The 17,974-nt window shown below is 40.4% G+C and overlaps 3 protein-coding genes across 6 annotated transcripts in view; 2 read left to right on the top strand and 1 right to left on the bottom strand.

The window, feature by feature from the left end:
• The window catches only part of ITFG1 (integrin alpha FG-GAP repeat containing 1), an 82,337-nt gene extending 79,270 nt beyond the window's left edge, over positions 1-3,067 (top strand). For both annotated transcript variants that reach the window (XM_075765897.1, XM_075765898.1), the window contains exon 18: positions 893-3,067. In XM_075765897.1, coding sequence (XP_075622012.1) covers positions 893-952 — 60 coding nt within the window. In that variant the 3' untranslated portion in view covers positions 953-3,067. The remainder of the gene's footprint in view (positions 1-892) is intronic.
• Positions 3,068-7,771: 4,704 nt separating this feature from the next.
• Positions 7,772-17,974, top strand: part of NETO2 (neuropilin and tolloid like 2) — a 35,805-nt gene continuing 25,602 nt past the window's right edge. Inside the window, exon 1 of the mRNA XM_075766077.1 lies at positions 7,772-8,212. Coding sequence (XP_075622192.1) covers positions 8,179-8,212 — 34 coding nt within the window. The 5' untranslated portion in view covers positions 7,772-8,178. The remainder of the gene's footprint in view (positions 8,213-17,974) is intronic.
• Positions 10,270-17,974, bottom strand: part of LOC142603774 (borealin-2-like) — an 84,365-nt gene continuing 76,660 nt past the window's right edge. For all 3 annotated transcript variants that reach the window (XM_075766079.1, XM_075766083.1, XM_075766082.1), the window contains one exon: positions 10,270-10,281. The gene's annotated coding sequence lies outside the window, so the exon portion shown is untranslated. The remainder of the gene's footprint in view (positions 10,282-17,974) is intronic.

Here is a 17,974-nt window from a genome sequence, read left to right as displayed (position 1 = left end):
AATGCCCACACAACAGCATACTGTAAAGGCTTTTTGTCATTTTACTCATCAAAAAAAAAAAAAAAAGGCATAAGCAAGCTAAAAAGCATTTAAATCTGTTTTGCTAAATTGTCTTATGCTAAGATTTACACATACTGTCTGTCATGACAAAAACACTGTTTTCTAGAAAAATTTGCACTATGTGTTCAAAAATCCTTTAAGATGTGCTTTCATACTCTGTTACTGCTTGAGAACACAAGAGGAGGCTTGTGGCAGAGGACATGTTTTTACACATTACATGGATTATAGGTACAATTTAAATACGCTTCTTTTTTACAAGCACTATCCAAGCTACTCTTTCAATGTGTGTTCTGCATAAACAAGCAGGGAAATGCATCCTACTTCATGTTTTCATAATACAATCAAGAACATGGACCACTTTTAGCCTACTTGGTTCTGTTAATTATTGAACTGCCATCTTTGTCTAAATTTGTATTTGACAGAAATTTTTACAAATAATCTCATTTTAAGTGTAACATAGATGACATTTACAGTTAATCCAGAGCAATTTTATCTCATACTTATGATGAAGACTAAATAAATGCATACTAGGAAACATTCTTCATTTTTTAAATATTCCTTTTAAAAAACATTGTTAGAAATAATATAAAATAATGGGTCATAAATACTAAACCAGCTGAACATTAACAGCAGAAGCCAATTTTGAGTAGATTATTGCTATTTCAAACTGACATCATTTAAAAGCTAATTACTGGGACTTTTACTAAGCTTTTTGCCTTTTGTCAAATGAATGACTTGGAAAAAATCAACCATCCTCTGACATTTGACAATTCATTTCTGTAACAGTATTGCTCTAGATCCCACAAAGTGTTTTTTCATTATTATTTTTCAGAAAGCAGATGACAGAGAGAAGCGACAGGAGGCTCATCGGTTCCATTTTGATGCTATGTGACATGCCTTAATATTTATGAAGGAGCTCCTACTCATTTGCTTAATTGAAATACTAAATTCTGATCTGTAAAGTGATTACCGTGAAAATACTGCTGGTGTGCTATTTGTAAATGTTGCATTATTTGGTATTTATTTGGAAAGTATTAAAATTAGACCTGAATGTCTCACAAGGCCTTTCGGTTAACAGACTGTATATAGTAACATTTGGTCTTTATTTAACAGAACTGTAAATGTATTTTTCTTAGTAAAGGGATCAAATTGCATGTACCATTGTTTACGTGCCATCAATTCTTTCATAATATTTGATAGAAAGAAAGCAGTGTAAATAAAGTTTAGCATTTCAGCGAGCAGAATACTTTGTACCACTTGAATTGGTCTTGTCATTTATACATTCCTGCAAAATGACTGGCATTTCTGAAAATTAAGCTCGAGCAATTTCTCAGATGACTTGATCATTAATTATTTTGATTGTACTAAATGGTACTCAAGCTAAAGTATGTATGCTGTATTTTTTCTTTGTTTAAATCCATATGTACAGTAGCTAAAGAATTTAGGAATTGGAAAACTAAAGAAACCTGCAATGTTAATGCTAGTTCAGTAGCTTATCATGGGATAGATGCAGTATTTATGCGTGTTAGTTCTAGAGAGAAGACAACACATTAAAAAATTAAAATCATAAAAATGTATCAGCATTACATAAACTGTTTTTATAATTAAACTATAACCACATTTATTTTAAAAAGACCTAAGTCATCATGGAAGTAACTTTTTTTTTTTTAACTTACAAGAAAGGTATGGGGGTTTTTTTGTTTGGTTTGTTTTTTAAAGAAGTTAAAAGACACATTTTAGAGTGGAAGGAGAATGAAGATTGACTCCCTAACATTTATTGCTAAGGGATGAGATATACTAAGATTAAATTAAGAAAATAATAGGACACTTAGAATAAGCAGTGTACACTATGTACACTACTATGCCCAAATTTCATAAAGCTGTAATAATTACGTAAGATGAGTAGCTCAACTTTATATATTTTAAATAGTGATAAGTTACAATTGCTCAGTGTTCTTTGGATCCTGGAAGAGTCTCTAAAAATAATCAGGCTTTTATTTAATAGTTGTTCCTTGGTGATATGAGTTTACATGATTAATTGTGCATTTAAATATGTTAATTTGCATTCCTAATAAATACTGTTTGATAAACTAGAACACACTTTCTCAACAAACTACAAAGTGTTGGTCTTATATGCATCACCTCTGCAGTAGTTATCTCCTCCAGTGTGGTGCTTGTCCTGTAACACTACCTTCGCTTGTCAACACAGCAACAGAAGAGAGAAAGCAGGTACAAAGCTGAACTGGTAACGTCCACCCCGAATCACAGTCAAACAATTTGTTACCACGGCACTGCTGAACAGTGACCCATTCATACAGCAACACCAAGCCAAAAATCAGAAGAGTACTGATAAGCGGTCTACTAAGCTATGAAGTTATACTAGATACTTCCACTATGAACTGTTCAGATTCCAACAAAGGAGACTTTCATAATACTTTACTGTTACTGTTCAGGATAGCATATTTCCTTAATGCACACCTTCAATATTTCTCTTAGAGAAAAGGTAAGATTTTTAGATTAATACTCAATGCTATTGGACTTTTTAAACCCCATTGATAGAATTTGCTTCCAACAGCAAAAGTAATAATAGATTTCATAATTAAGTGGAAGCACAATTCAATATATCTTCCTGTCTTTTTCAGATGGTCAGAGAATAAGGCTAAATGCATAATGCCACTGTGGCAGCAAAGTTGTCTGTAGCCCTCTGTCACAATATGATAAACATAGATTAGCCACCTCCTGTTTTTTGGAATTAAATAACCTCATGCTGAAATTTAAGCTGTTGTCAAGTTAACAAAACAATGACTTGGTATCTTTTGCTTTAAGGTATTTTGCATGCTCTGTAGTGCATCATTGCATCACTTGATATACAATACATTATTGGTGCTTTAATAGCTTTCTTATAATAAAGTTTACCATAGGTTCTAACTACTCATAACTTGGCTCACAACAGTATATGCATACTATTTGAATTAAAGCATTAAATATTGTTAAATCTCTTGTCAAAGGTTTCATGTCATACTTTGGTTTTCTATTCTATAAGCATCAAAAATATGTTTGGATAAGGTTACTGCTTTTCTACCACTGGGCTTAAGAAAGCAACATCAATGAGAAAGGGTAGTTCCAGGTAATTGTCACAGTAACTGAAAAAATGAGAAATAGTTCTAACTACATAAATTTTCAAAATGCATCCACCATAACACAGCTCTGGTGAGAAATGCTATTGGAAGGCTTCTTCAGTGTGAAATCTCACCTATATAAAAATACTGTTGACACGCCAACTGACAGATGGCTGTTGAAATACCATCGTTCTTTGTTCTCATTTTCCATGAGAAGCTTTAAGACTGAATCTTCCTGCCAGATTTATCATTAATGCACTATAATCCCCCAAAAAAAGAACCAACTTTGCTGCTTCAGATTAATAGGCATATTCTGTGTAGTATGATAGGAATGGAGGAATGGATAGTATGGACGAATCCTATGAGGGTATCTTTCTTAACAGCTTTATTACAAACATTTGCTACAATTAATTGAAAAGTAATCACCAAGTCAGTTCAGGACTTTTATAACTACTTTCAAATAAATGACACCTAAAAAGAACAGGAGAAGTAAGTCCGTAAGGTTCTACTATATTATAATAATCAGAGCTTAGTTTTGTTAAAGCAATGTAAAAGCATTAACCATGCCAGTTTTAAAGGTATTAATAACCAAAAGAATTATTTTTTTTAATCCAGAAAATAAAGTTATGCTTAAAATAATCTCAAACTTTGCAAATAAATAGTACTAGTTCTTATTTTACTAATTCAGAATTTTCTTATTGAAGACTGAGAAGTATGTCAAGAAATCAAGAGCAATAGAGAAGTTAAATCTGAAATACTGCTATGCTGTTTCAGTAACCCTATTATCCATTCTATTTTTTTTTTTCCATTTTGGCAACAGGATCTTTTTGTTGAAGCACAAGTAATATTGGCCTCAGCTGTCACTTTGAAAATAATCAGCCACACAGCACTATTTTTATAATTCCTGTCTTCAGTGAAAAATGTGATCCCATCTATGATACAATCCATAAAAAATGTAAAATACATGCTAACCTTATTTTAAAAATCCTGACTTCAGATGGAAAAGTTTATAGGTATATTGTAATACTCAGATCTAATTATATTGCCTAGCAAATAGAGAAGTGCACGGTAATCTTTCTGAAGACTATCGGTATTCTTCATGACTATTGAAAAGTTTGCAGTGTTCTTAACTTAGCAGTAAATAACAAAGTCAATTATACATATTTATGTCTGATTACATATTGTTACCACACTAAGAGGCACTGGCACCTTCTATCATTTTCTAATTAGAAATTGTATATAATTAAGATTTATCAAATGCACCTAAATCCCATTGACAAACCCAGGTACAAGAACAGTTAAAATGTAACTGCTAACGTCCTTTCAGAATTACTCACTGTTGACATCTATATTTTTGCAATCTCTTTCAAAAACAATATCCAAATAGCCTCAAATGTAGTAAAAAACCTGCTGGTCTAAGACTATTTGTGATGTATAACCTGCTACTCAAGAGCAGGAAATACTTTATGTAATATCAAAACTTCTAGCAGAACAGCAAACCAAAGGAAGTTTTAAGCAAGAACTGTTGGGAGGAGGCAAAACCAGATCTAATAATGGAAATTGAAGCCTTTTATTACAGCAGAGCACCTGATGTAACTGACTCATTCTTTAACTGTTCATGCAGGTAGTTACCTACATCAAAATGAGCGGGGCCCATTGCCTTCCTTGAACTACTCCCATTCAAAAATAATCATGATGACTCAATAGCAAAAGTGATGTCCACATGAGAAATTTCTCTGAAAGCAGCGGTAAATAATGGCAGAATATGCCCCAAATCTACAAGTTGATGCTACTACCTGCGTACACTGACAGCTTGATGCAGCCCTGGGAAAAAACCAGGATGGAAAAGCTACTACATTTCCCCAAGTGTGTAATAGTTCTGTTCAACCTTCTAATGGACAAACTAGAAGTTTAACTTTGCAGTTAAATTGACTGTAGCAGATTGGGTCTTTGCAATTACTACCAACTTGCACTGAGCACAAGATGTTACTAGGGTTTTCTCCTATTTCTTTGGTGTGAGACAACTGACCACAGTTTTGTTGAATGCAAATTCAGCTTGAGATCTGAGAATCAGGCTACTTCTCTCATTTCTTATATCATCATAGGTAATAAAAATATCTGAGCCAAATTTTGCCATCAGCTACATCATTGTGCATTCAAAAAAAAAGAGATGAAAAAAGCAACCCCATCTCCTAACAATCTGCACAACAGCACAGTCAGATTTTTATTTTGTGCTTATGTACTTGCAGAGAGGATAAAAAATTGTGGATGATGCACAGATACAGTAGGAATTATTTGTTAGATATTTTCTTGAGTTACTACAATAAACATGTTAATAAAGAAATGCAAAGTAGATCCACCTAATGAGGACTTTTCTTTATATAGTAGTTTTCACTATAGAATTTAACTTTTCATCACACCACTATAAAAACATGGTTAAGAGGTGAACAGAGAGAGATTGCTTTATCTGCTGCTGGAATGCATTAGCTATTTAACAACTGATGGAAAAGCTACCCTTTGAGAATGACTGTATCATCTCTATTTGAAATTGAAAGGACAATTCGAGTAAGCGGAATAATATAATTATGTAACTTGGGATTTTGCCAGAGCATCAAGCTTAATACTTCATCAAGCTTCTTTTAGAACACTGAAATGGATCTTTAATACCCAGAAAAGCTCAGGACCTTTACGATAAGATCTCGCCGGGTCTCCCCTGCGGCCGGTGGCTGAGCCGAGCGCAGGAGCGCTGGGAGGGCGGTGTGCCGCCCCCCGTACCGCCCGCACACGCAGCCCACGGGGCTCCGCGCTGGCTTCGGCCAGCTGCTCTTCAGTCCCGCCTCGCTTAGTTCGCCATAACTGACAGTCATATTGACTTGAAGAGCCTGAAATATTTAACTGATAATCTTAAGCAAGAAAAATGACCTTTTCTAACAGAATATGTTGACCTTTGAATACTGTAGAAAGACTTTAACATTCAAACACGTAGCACCAAACCACAAGAAAATCAGAGCTTCCCCTCTCACAATCATGTTCGAGACTGTGGTGAGCAGCCCTACTCCTTAGCAGACAGAATAGCAAATTGCAATTACGCATCTAATTTACAGTTTGCAAAATCTAGTGGGTCTATCGAGCGGGTGCCAAACTGCTTCCATAAAGTGCCTGAGCTCGGACAGCGAAGTTCCGCATGGGTACCTTGTGCTTCAGACTTGCATCATTGTGCACGACCGCGATGGGGAGAAGACCTGAGTGAAGTGGAGAACGTGACCTCCTGCATCCTGCGAGCGGGGCTGGAGCCTGCTCTCGGGCACGGGAAACCCGCGGTCGCCGCGCCCGGCACCGCAGCCCCTGCGCTGGACGGGCCGGCAGGGCTCGGACCGCGCTGCCCGCTGCGCGAAGCTTTGCAACACGCTCCGCGCACAGATCCGAACATCTCCTCATTTCAATACTTCGAGATCCTGAGCAAAAGCTCTCAGCCTCGCCTAATTGGCAGTTCTCGGGAAAAGACATCCTATATGAAGTACCCTGAGATACTTCAACCCGTGGTGCCTATGAGAGATTTGAAAAAATCTCTAATGGGCTTACATGTGTCGCTACAATTTTACACGTAGCCTATCGGTACGGCAACCTTTCGCGGCCATGCTCCCGGCTGTCCGGAACAGCAGTGGCTCTCGCCGTTTCACGCCTCCATCGCTAGCTCGGAGGTGTCCAGGAGGACGCGGAGCCCCGGCCGCCACGGGGTCTGCTGGATCTGCGGGCCTGGGGGGCTCTCCCGCCCCGCCCCGCCCGGTGGAAAGCCCTTCTCCCGGGGGTTACAGTCATCCCTTCCCCAGACATCGCCACCTGCCCCCACCTCGGGCCCTTTCCCTAAGTAACATCTCCCCTCACAAGCTAACCCGATGTGATGGATAACCAGAGGGATGGGAGCCAGGGCAGGCAGCAGGCTAAGTGCGCCTTTTTATTAACTTCTTGTAAAGTAATAGCTCCATTTTAGCTGTCACTCTTGTCAGACAACAGCCGCACAATAGCGTGTGATGGGGCTCTTCCCGGCGCCTGAGCTGCAGGCAGCACACTGCAGCCAGGCAGGCAGCTGGGCACGCTGGGCGGCTGGAGCCGCACGGACTCTCTGCCACGACTGAGGGGGAGAAGAGGAGGAATAGAAGACGAAGGGGAGGACCGGCTCCCTTTTACCCCACCGGGACCCCAGTCAGATCCCAAACAAAGGCGAACAGCCGGGATCCAGCTTCACCCGAGCCACCGTGTCCTGGAGAGGGGGCCGTACGGCTCGTCCGCTCCGCCCTGGTCGCCGCGGACGCGGGGGATGCGCTCCCAGCAGCCAGCACCGCCGGGTCCCTCTCCGCAGAAGGGAAAATCCCGGCAGACGAGCGGGGAGGATGGGGCCTGGGGCATGATGCACGGCGGGGGACCGAGGTGGGGTCCTTCAGCGGGGCCACTACCGGCTCCCCGTAGGGACGGGGCGAGGACGGCTGCCGCCCCGCCGCAACGGCCGCCCCCGCTCGGTGCCCAGCCAGGCGGGAGGAGCACGGCGGCCCCGCCGGCTGCGGCTGCTTGCGGGGCTCCGTGAGGGGCGGGCACATGCGTACAAGCGGCTCATCCAGGCAAACACCCCTCACATCTTAAATGAGCTTCATTTACCGTCATCCGCTTCAGTCGGGCTGGGAGCTGCCGGGCTGCGCTCAGACAGCCTAACGGGGAGCATTCCCCCCCCACCCCACCCTGGGGCAGGCCAGCCCCGACGGAGCCCGCCGCGCCCCGCTCTAGATGGGACTGAGCGCGGCGGAGGCTCCGGGCTCGGGCGGCGGAGGCTGAGCGCGCCCCACGCGGGGGCGCCGGGCATGGCCGCGGGCGGGCGGGGGCCGGCCAAGCCGTAGCCGCGGGCCACAGCGCCCTCGCGGGGGGCCGCCGCCGCGCCCCGCTTCTGCCATGGAGCGCTGGTGATCGCCGTCGCCGTGGAGTCGCCGCCGCGGCCCGCCAGGAGACAATGGCCCTGCACAAACTCTGCTCGGTGCTGGAAGGTAGGAGCCGCGGGAGGCTCGGCGCCCTCCGCGGGAGAAGCTGTCCGCGCCCGGCCGGAGGGGAGACCGCGGTACCCTCGGAGGCGCCCGCCTCTTCGGCTGCTCCGTGCGGCCCCGCTCTGCCCCGGCCGCCCTTCCACCGCCAGCGGAAACTTTCAAACGAGGGGGACGGGGGCTGCTCTTCCCGGGCTGCTGCTTCTCGCCCACGCTGCCCCACCGCACCGCTTCACTGCTGGGCGGCTGGCGAGTCCCCGGTCCCGCTCTGCTCCGCGCGAAAGCCAGCGCTGCGGGGCCGCGGCGGCTCGGGGCCGCAGGACGGACTGTGCCGGGAGCGCAGCGCGGAGCCGTGGCGGGCCGGGAGCCCGCAGCCATCCCGGGCTGCTCCCGGCCCCGCTGGGCGCGGGCGGGCGGCGGGAGCTCCTCGGCACCTCGGTTTGGGGGGGTCCCAACCTGCAGAAACGTGGCTCACGGTAGCAGCGCCCCTGCCCCAGTGCTCCGCGTATTCCCGAGACACACCGAGAGCGTCCTACGCTCTCATCGCGGTAAAAACACTCTTTCAGCTTTCTGAACTCTCCTAACGAGATGCCTTAGCAGTGATCAGGTTATCGGGAGCAAGATCTGTTTTCAGCAAGGTTTTCACAAAATCAGTCACCTGAGTCGCAAGCTACTGCCTGACCGGTATTCACCTGTGCTTCTCTTCTGCTTGAAGCTTTTAAATCCTGTTTCTCACTTACTTAGGTTCAGAGGTAAACAGCCGAGGAAGGCTCCTCATCCTAGCATTTCTTTGTCTGTGGTATTATTTATACAGCTCGACAATGGGCAAGGGTTCTCTGTTGGAAAATAAAGCTAGATATTGCAGTTAACCTTGTGCCTCAAGAGATTCTTTCTAGCATTCTGTATCTTCTTTAGCAATGGCAGGCTTGAACCATGAGGGATTTTTTATTATTAAATTATTCCATTAGGAAATTTTAGAGCATCTGCTTGCATTATTGAAGCCAACAAGGCATTACTGCAGAGTGGAGAACTGTTTCTGATATGCATTGATGTCCTCTCACGGTATGAAAGTTGTAAAGAAGTCTGGTTTAAATCCAGAATGCTTCTGCAGCCCATAAAATCCCATGTTCCTAGCCTGAAGAACAGATGTCTTGAGGGTATAAATAAATATTTCTCATTTATTAGCATAATAATAGAGAAGATTCTTGCTCTCAATAAATGTCTGTCTATATCTAATAGGTGTTAACCATCCGCTGAGTTTAGATAACATAGGAACATAAGGTTTACATGAGGGAGAAAAGGCATTTAGATTTTTTTGTACTTCCTCTTTAAGTAACATAGTTAAATACCAAAAACCACTATAAAACAACCATAAAATACAACTGCCATTTCTGTTTCTTAATTACTTTCTACATATGCAGATTCAGTTATATTTCAGAAATATCTGATTGCTGCAAATTTGACTATACAGGTTTTTTCCTGAACAGACCTCATGCTAATCTTCTATAATCACACGAGTGTCCAGGTGAAAAGTCCCTCTACAGGAAGTTTTTTGTATTATTCATAATCTATAAATTGCACAAAGCCACTCGTCAATAAGCTGTTAGTATTCTAAATGCATCACTTGCCATGACTACAGAAACAACCTATCATTACTTATCACCATACACTCCCTTTTATCTCTTCTTCACTAGAAGTCTTCATATAGTCTGATTATTACATCTAATCAGAAAGAAAAAAAAGATTCCTATAAATAGACACACAGATTTAATCCAAAAAAGAAACTGTTGGAAATAACATTCAAAGTAAGCCTCTGTATTTTACAAGTTGCATCTTAAATTCTGTGTGGAAGCTCTACCTACAGTGGCAGTAATTTTTTTTCTCTCCATACAAACAGCTTTGTGTGCAGAACTGGGTGAGTTCTGCTAAACCGTATACGAAGTTCCATGAAGCTCAGTATATTGTGAAAAGTCATCTGTTTTTAAATAATACTTCATATGTGTTCTTAACTTGGAATGCATATATACATTTCTGTCATCCACAAAGGGTGTATTTTTTTGGCTGCAGTATACAGCACAGAAGAGAGCCCATCACACTCACTCTGTGGCAATTCAAATTTCTTCTGTTATGCTTGTTCAGAACTACTCTATGTTCTTCCTCAGCTATCAATTGTAAGGGCTGATTTAAATAAACATCTTTATTCTTATTGCCTCTGTCCATAGAGATCAGGTAAACTTTTAAGTCTCATCCATCATCTTACATTGATTATTTGCTCTCATCCAGACCTTCCAGCCAGTGGTGCTGAGCAGAAGTGATGGTGGACCACAACAGCACTGAGGTTGCAGTAGCTGCAGGTGTGCTGAAGTGGAGCCCAGCCAATGCCCACCTGCTCTCTCAGTAGTGTATCTAACCTACTGGAGGCCAAGGTGCTTGCTGCGTTTTGTTGTTTAAAGACAAAGCCTTTTCTTCCCATCTTCATTTCTCAATGAGATTTTAAACACACTAGAATCATTCTTTAATTCTAGCACAGCTTGCAAAATGCAACTGCTCTACAACAATAAAGCATTATAACCCTCTATTTCATAAGAGAGAAAAGCAGCTGCTTTCTTAATAAAGCCACGTTCCTGTTATGCTTTCTAACTAAATATATCTATCTTGAATTTCCTCATATCTGCTATTCCCCCAAAATGTGTTTGCTAAGACCTTGTTCCCATTCTTCAAATATGCTCCCTCTTTCATTTCCATATGCTATTATTTGGTTAAAAAACCACACAAACCTTAACTTAAATCCTAACTGTACATTAGTTTTGGAATATTTATTTGGAAGTTATTATATTGGATTAATTTAAAAAGCCAAAAAAGATAATTCTGTCATTTCTGTCCTGATAATTCAACAAGTAGCCAGGGCTAGAACAAATTACTGCTACTTCTGGAAAGTTGACATTCCCAGCCTTCCAATGAGCTTTGGAATTATTTCCAACTCTGGCAGGTTGCAAGAATGTGGACTACTATGATTAACTTCCTGCCATTTTGCTCAGCCCACTCATTTGCATTTTGGCATCATGTTAACAGCTAATTTCTCACAAACAAGTAGTGTTAGGAAGTAATGCTTCCTTCCACACAAAAGCTAGGAGTTATGGCCTCCTGTTTCCAAAATCAAAAGGTGTAGCAATAGCCCCAAAAAGCTGAAAAAAAGCAGAGAAAAAAGATAATTTAAAAATCTGTTAATGATTTAATGATTTGTCCACTGAAATCAGAAGCAAAGTACTGTCTGTAGAGGCTACAGTGGCTCTAATGAAGGCAGTATCAAGTAGAAGTCAGAATTTTATTTTTTATTTAAAACCAGGATCTACTTGCAACCTTTCCTGCTGCACTCAAAAAAAAGCTAAGCACCAAACAGCTTGGACCACTAAGCAGTTAAGCAAAGTAACTCAAGTAACTGTAGAATAGGATTCAAAAAGCTGCTGTGTTATAAACAAGGGAAGTATTTGGTGGTATGTATTATGCCTTGCTATTAATATATATATACAAACTTAATATCCAAAATGCACTGCTCTGAGAGTAGCATAACTTCAAAAACATTAACTCCCTAGTTTTCTAGGACATAGTTGACAATGACCACTAAAATTTTTACCGAACAAGTTGGTTATAATTACATTGATATTAATAGAAAAGTTCAGTGTATAAATCAGGTATATAGTTGTAGCCAGAGTGCAGAATAACACTGGATTGAAGCTAAAGGAGCTATTGAATTATGTATCCCTGTCTAATGAAAAAGCTAAGATTTTTAGCACCTTCCCTAAGGTTTAATTCATGGAGAGAGATTAGACAGAAAAATTACCCCCAAAATGAAACTTTATAAGCTATTCATTTATGAGCCTGTCAGAAATTCACAGTATAATTCATTGCAGGAATGGTAAAGAGAGCTCATGAACATTGCAGTTAATACCAGAAATTGCACGTACCCTTGTACATGTTTACATACCAGACAGGTTACACATGTGGTGATGGACATGCTTATCCAGACTGAAGCAAAATCTTAATTACAGTGTCTTGGATACAGTTGGTGTTCTAGCACTGCAAACAAGCTTGCTGCTTTTCTGCCTTATATACTCCAATTTGGTTTTTAATTAATGAAGCACTTACAGTCTTGGACAACTTAAATAGCTTGCTACCTTTAAATAGCTTGCTACCTCTATTGATATATGACTGACAACTGCCACCTCAAATACTGCAAGTGATTGGGGTGGGGGAGTGTAAATTATTCAAGAAAAAAATCTGCAGGTAACTTTTCCTGAAAAACCCCCACATTTCTTTTAGCTTATTTTTGTGCTGCATTCCACTTTCTGTTATTACAAAGCTGACCCACTATGCAGCAGGAAAGGACTGCCAATATGTTAACAATACATTTTAAAAAAACCTCCTCCTTTAGCATACGATGAAATCCATGAACAAGAGAAGTTTTTTTTTAAGGGACTGAGAGTGAGGAGCTAGAAAAAATATTAATTTATATTCTGTACACAAATCGTTGTCAGACATCACAGAAGATAGCAGAACTTTTAATACTTGTTCCATAATAGACATTACTGAAAAGATTTCCACTGAAAAATACACTGTATTGATAATAAAGAACAAGAGATGAAGAATTTGGTACAATCTGTTCTATTTTTAAGTCAAAAGTGTCACTATCCAAGTGTTCTAGGAATACGTGATCTCTGTGAAAGATTTATTCAGAATAGTCATATACAGCAGGATCAGTTCTGTCAGCTACAGGGAAACCATCTGAACTTTAAGTCCGTGTATGTATTTTAATAAGGTTTTTGGAACCCCTCATCAACATGGTTTGCACATGCAGCCTTCTCATCAGTCTTGCTGCACACAGCTTGGAGATGAAAAAAGATATTCCATAGGAAAGATTCTATTTTAAAAATGAAAGATATCATTCTTCTGGCAGAAGTTTTGCTAGCAGACATACTCAGGAATGGATTATAAATAACAGGATGTGGAGCAACTGGTAAAATGAAGCAGCGCACAGCTGCTTGTACATTTCTAATGGAGGAAGGGATCAGAAATGTTAAATGTTTTCAGCAAACCTGGAGGGACTCTGTCACAGATCCATCCAAGCATGAATTGTTCTGCAGATGATTTTGATCAAAGGGACGTGGGAGAACTGCATTCACTTCCTGAATCAGTTAACCTGGTTTCTCTGCAGAGATACAGACTTCCAATTTGTTTCTTTGGCAATCTTAAAGAAGGGAATCCCTACTGGAAACAGCTGGAGTGAGATGAAACTGTTATATCTGAGAATAGACCTGAGTGCATTCAGATATCCTGCTGGCATGCTAATGGCTAACAAGATTTGGATCATAGAAAGGTGCTAGAGTCACTGTTAATAGCTGGTGAAGCCCACTTCTGCTATCAGGCTTTTGTGAGGAGGATTAAAAATGAGTTGGCATCTCCACTAGCATGCTCTGGGTGAGACTTATAAACAGCTAAAATATGTCTTGCCTGATGTGCACACCTTCAACTCTGTTGCTTTATTCTGTGGCAACCCTGCGGAATATTCCAATATGAGGAAATCTCCGGAGCTGTTTATAGGCTAAGTTATAGGCAGCCACCTTAACTGCTCTTTGATACTCATTTTACCAATCTGCAAATGTCCTGCTGAGACCATGAGAGATTAGGGAATATATACAGACTATGAACGGTAAGAGCATGTGGGATTCGAAAACCACTGTGTTTTCATCCTCTGCAATAGAATTGTTTGCCTAAAAAAGCAGCTACAGATGCAATCCAGTATTCCTTTTATCAATTAGCAAATGTCACCAAATGGTAGGAAGAGAGAGAAGAATCTCATTCCTTGGAATTTACAGTTTGTGTTTCTGAGCTAAAAATGACTTGAATTAGAAATGCACTTAATTAGCTTTCTGAAAGAAAAGGTGGTGACCATCCACACAGAATTACATGAAATCCAGTGTCTGGACACTTGTCTTACCTTGTCTGTCTAAATTGCAGGACTTCTTTGCAAGAAGACCAGTCAATCACTTTGAATTTGTGCAGCATCTAATATCGTGGGACCCTACACTTGGTCAGTCCTTAAAAGCACCCAAAACACATAAGTAATTTATGTTGTACAGATAATTTTGGCCAGAGAATAAGATAGGATATGACATCACAAATGTCCCCACCACATTAACAGCTAACGTTTAGACATATGTGGGGAAAAAAGTGGATGTAAAAGCTGGGATACTGTGATTAGCAGCTACTGAAAGTAACATTAATTTTAGCACATGGGACAAATTAGGAGCTAGGCTTAAGAATAGTACACGAAAAGGATTCATTCCCATAAGGCTAAACATAGTATATAATTAAGATCAAGCATTTGTTACTCTAGGCTGTATCTGCCAGAAAGAAGCAGGCATCCTGGCAAGATTTTCTAACACGCGTGACCCATGTGTTGCCAATTACTGTCTATTTGGACTGTATGTATACAAGGTGCTGCCTAATCCAGGGAGTACAGCACAGAGATAAAACAGTGAATCCTGCTTTAAGCAATGTCTATCATCTTTATCCCTAGGATTCTGACTACCACTATACCAAGAACATGTAATACTCTAAATGATTAAGTCTTTATTTAAAAAATTGGTGGAATTTTTCACTGTTTCTCAGTTGTGCATGACTGCTCCCCAGTTTGATATTCAGCTTGCCCTGCATGCATAGATCCCCCACTGCCATCACTGAAGACAGACACTGCTCTCAGAGCCACACGGCACATCTAGTCTGTTTTCTCTATATGTGAAGATCCCTAGAGCATGCAGAAAAAGCAGAGGAAAGACATACCACTGGGAGCTCAGAGCACTACTGTATCCCATGAAATCTGAAGAATGCATCTTGCCAGAAAATACAAGCATATGTCAGATTTGCAGCCTAAAGCACTTGTTTTTCTAAGCAACAGTGAATTCTCAATATTGGGTTGAACACCCATTTACTATAAAACTAACTATATTATTCTCATTTTTAAAGAGAAGTAGGAGCCACTCATTTGTGAATCTGTCTGTATATACACTTCAATACGCAAATTAATTTTTTTTTTTTTTTTTGTAGCTTAGATACATTTTAGAGAATTTTAAGAAATGCCATCAAAGAAAATCTTGACTCCTGCAATCAATGTATAGTTTATTATACCAGTTCAGGGGATTCTTTTGTATTATTCCGTAAGCCTATTTCAACAACAGAATAGTAATAAGCATTTACAATGTATGATTAGTGTCTTCACTCTTAAAATTTCATACAGCTGTCTGCAGGTTATGTGATCTAAAATATTTCATGCAAAGAAGTAAAGAAAATGAAAAATCAATTCTTTTAAAAACGGAGACAGAAGCTTGCTGCTTTTTCTTTATTTCTGGTTAATGTGCACACAGGTAAAAACTATCAGAGCTTTAAATGGTAGTACAAAAGTATGCAGCATAATTTGTGGAATAAAAGTCTGTAGCAAATACCAGATTCATGAATAAAAGAAGCCCCTCAATCTGTCTGCCTCAGTGGCTGTGTTGCTGTTGACTTAATGATAGCCTCTTCTGCAGTCTACATATCATGAAGTAGAAGCTCAATATAAGGTGCAGAAGCACTAACCTCTATTATATTTGCCAACTAAATATCTCTAAGTTTATAAGGTCAGTCTCCCATATTTCAGCGTCCTCTAGTAGAATTCTCACCACACTCCTGCATTAAAAACAAAACAATCAAACCCACCCTTGTATCCCTTTGATAATCAAAGCAGTCATGCAATCCTGCACTGTTTGTGCCATTGCTTACATAACAAGCCACGTTCAAGTGGCATTTTTAGAGACTTACTACTTCTGCTTCCTGTACCATAGTAGAATACGGAGCTAAGTCTAGAGTTACCTTTCATCCATACTGAAGAACAATCATGTCAGTGATATGTAATAGACTTCAAAAGAGGAAAAAAGAAGGAGCAGAGGAATACTGTGGCCCATTGCAAATTCAGGTGCATTATAACTATTTGAATTTCAATTTATCAGAAATAAGATGATCATTCTTCATCCTTCTGCAAGTGCTACAAGACTTTTACTAAAAGTAGTTTGGTATCTCACGTCTGTTCTAATTGCTGTGTCTGCGTCCCTGCATGCAGTACCAGGACACTGGTTCAGCACTAGCTCTCCACTGCACCGTCCTACAAGATCTGTCTCTTTCCTAGACATCTTCCATCCTTACTGACTTGTATGGTCCAAATTAGTCTTTGAGATTCGAAAATATTTTTCCAGGAAGTGGTATGGATTTAGGACACCAAGTGATTGCTTTGTTGTTTTTAAAATGCACACAAAAATGGTTTAATGGAAGCAGTCTAGAAGGTCTAAAAATATCCTGACTGTTTTTTTTTCTCCTTCTTTTTTTTCCTTTCATCCTGAACATTGATAGGCCTTGTTTTCAGCCAAAAAAACTCTTGTTTGCTATTCCACATTATACTGTGTCATGTAAATGCCCGCAGTTTAAAGCTATACTGCCTCAGGCATCCCTGCCCACTACTCTCCGGAAGAACAGATATAAGTCCTCTCTCCACCTTTTTGCTAGCAATGTCACAGAGATAAGGACAGCACACATAGAGAGTATTAGTCAGACACCTCTCTGTTCTTTATCGAGCTATCACCAGGGATAAAAGTAATGGCAAAGGAATGCCTTTAAACATCTGCTACCTGGGCTGCTTTGAATACATCTTAAGGACTGAGAGCATGAGAAGGATGGGCATTGCCAGGGAAAGGCAAGAGATGGAAGAGATTAAAAATGAAGAGGATGAAAAGGGCAGGGAACAAAGAGAAGGTGGCCCATACTTACTATATCCAGTCATCCATATAACGTGACAAAAGGAGGACAGTAAGACAAATATTCAGCCCGTTTATCTTCTGTAATTGCCTGCATATCCATGCTGTTCTGCAGGAAATATGCACCGTTCCTTTGCACTTACACACGCACACACAGCTCTGGACTATTAATAGAAATGGCACAGGCTTTAGTGAAAGCCAGTCAGATTTTCTCAAGTCCCTTTAGGAGGCTTGTTTCTGTATCCGCATCATTTCAAGAAGGGAAATCACTGGTTAGTGTAACTGAACATCTATTCTTATGTTGTCTCTATCTGTACAAGAGAGCATAGTCACTGAAATAAACATAGATGCTTACTGATATTTTAAAGGTGAGAAAGAAAAAAAAAGGTATACTGTAACAGCGTTAGCCGTAGTAGATAGCTAAAAAAACCCCCAACCAAACCCAAAACAATCCAACAGCCCACCAGATTTTTCACTGTTACTTGAAAGCGACTAGCTGCATTAACTTTGTTAGTCATGAAAGGATTTATTTTACTCATATTTCTGTGTTTGTTTGTTTTAAGGAAAAAAGAAAGTCCATTTCACATTTTAAGCAGTAGCACAAGCTATAAAGAGATTGATATGTCCTTGCAAAATAGAGGGTGGGCATAGCACATCTTTAAGAAAGGTTAATTCAATAGAACAACATACTGACACACATGATTTACATAGGATTGTGGAAACTGCATTTACTTTAACAATACAAGCCAACTTTGAAGTGTTGCTCCAAAACCAGTGTAGGAAAAAACAAAGAAAAGACATAAAAACAACTTTATAACCACTATCAACATCCTCTGTTAGGGACAAGCAATCTCAGGAGAACAAATGCAATGTAAGTTCATGCACTTAAACTCAGATCTTTAAGTGCACACTTTAAACACAGAAGCCA

Source organism: Balearica regulorum, chromosome 13 (genome assembly GCF_011004875.1).
Source record: "Balearica regulorum gibbericeps isolate bBalReg1 chromosome 13, bBalReg1.pri, whole genome shotgun sequence".
In the NCBI taxonomy this organism is placed as follows: domain Eukaryota; kingdom Metazoa; phylum Chordata; class Aves; order Gruiformes; family Gruidae; genus Balearica; species Balearica regulorum.
This window is presented reverse-complemented; position numbering and strand designations above follow the sequence as displayed.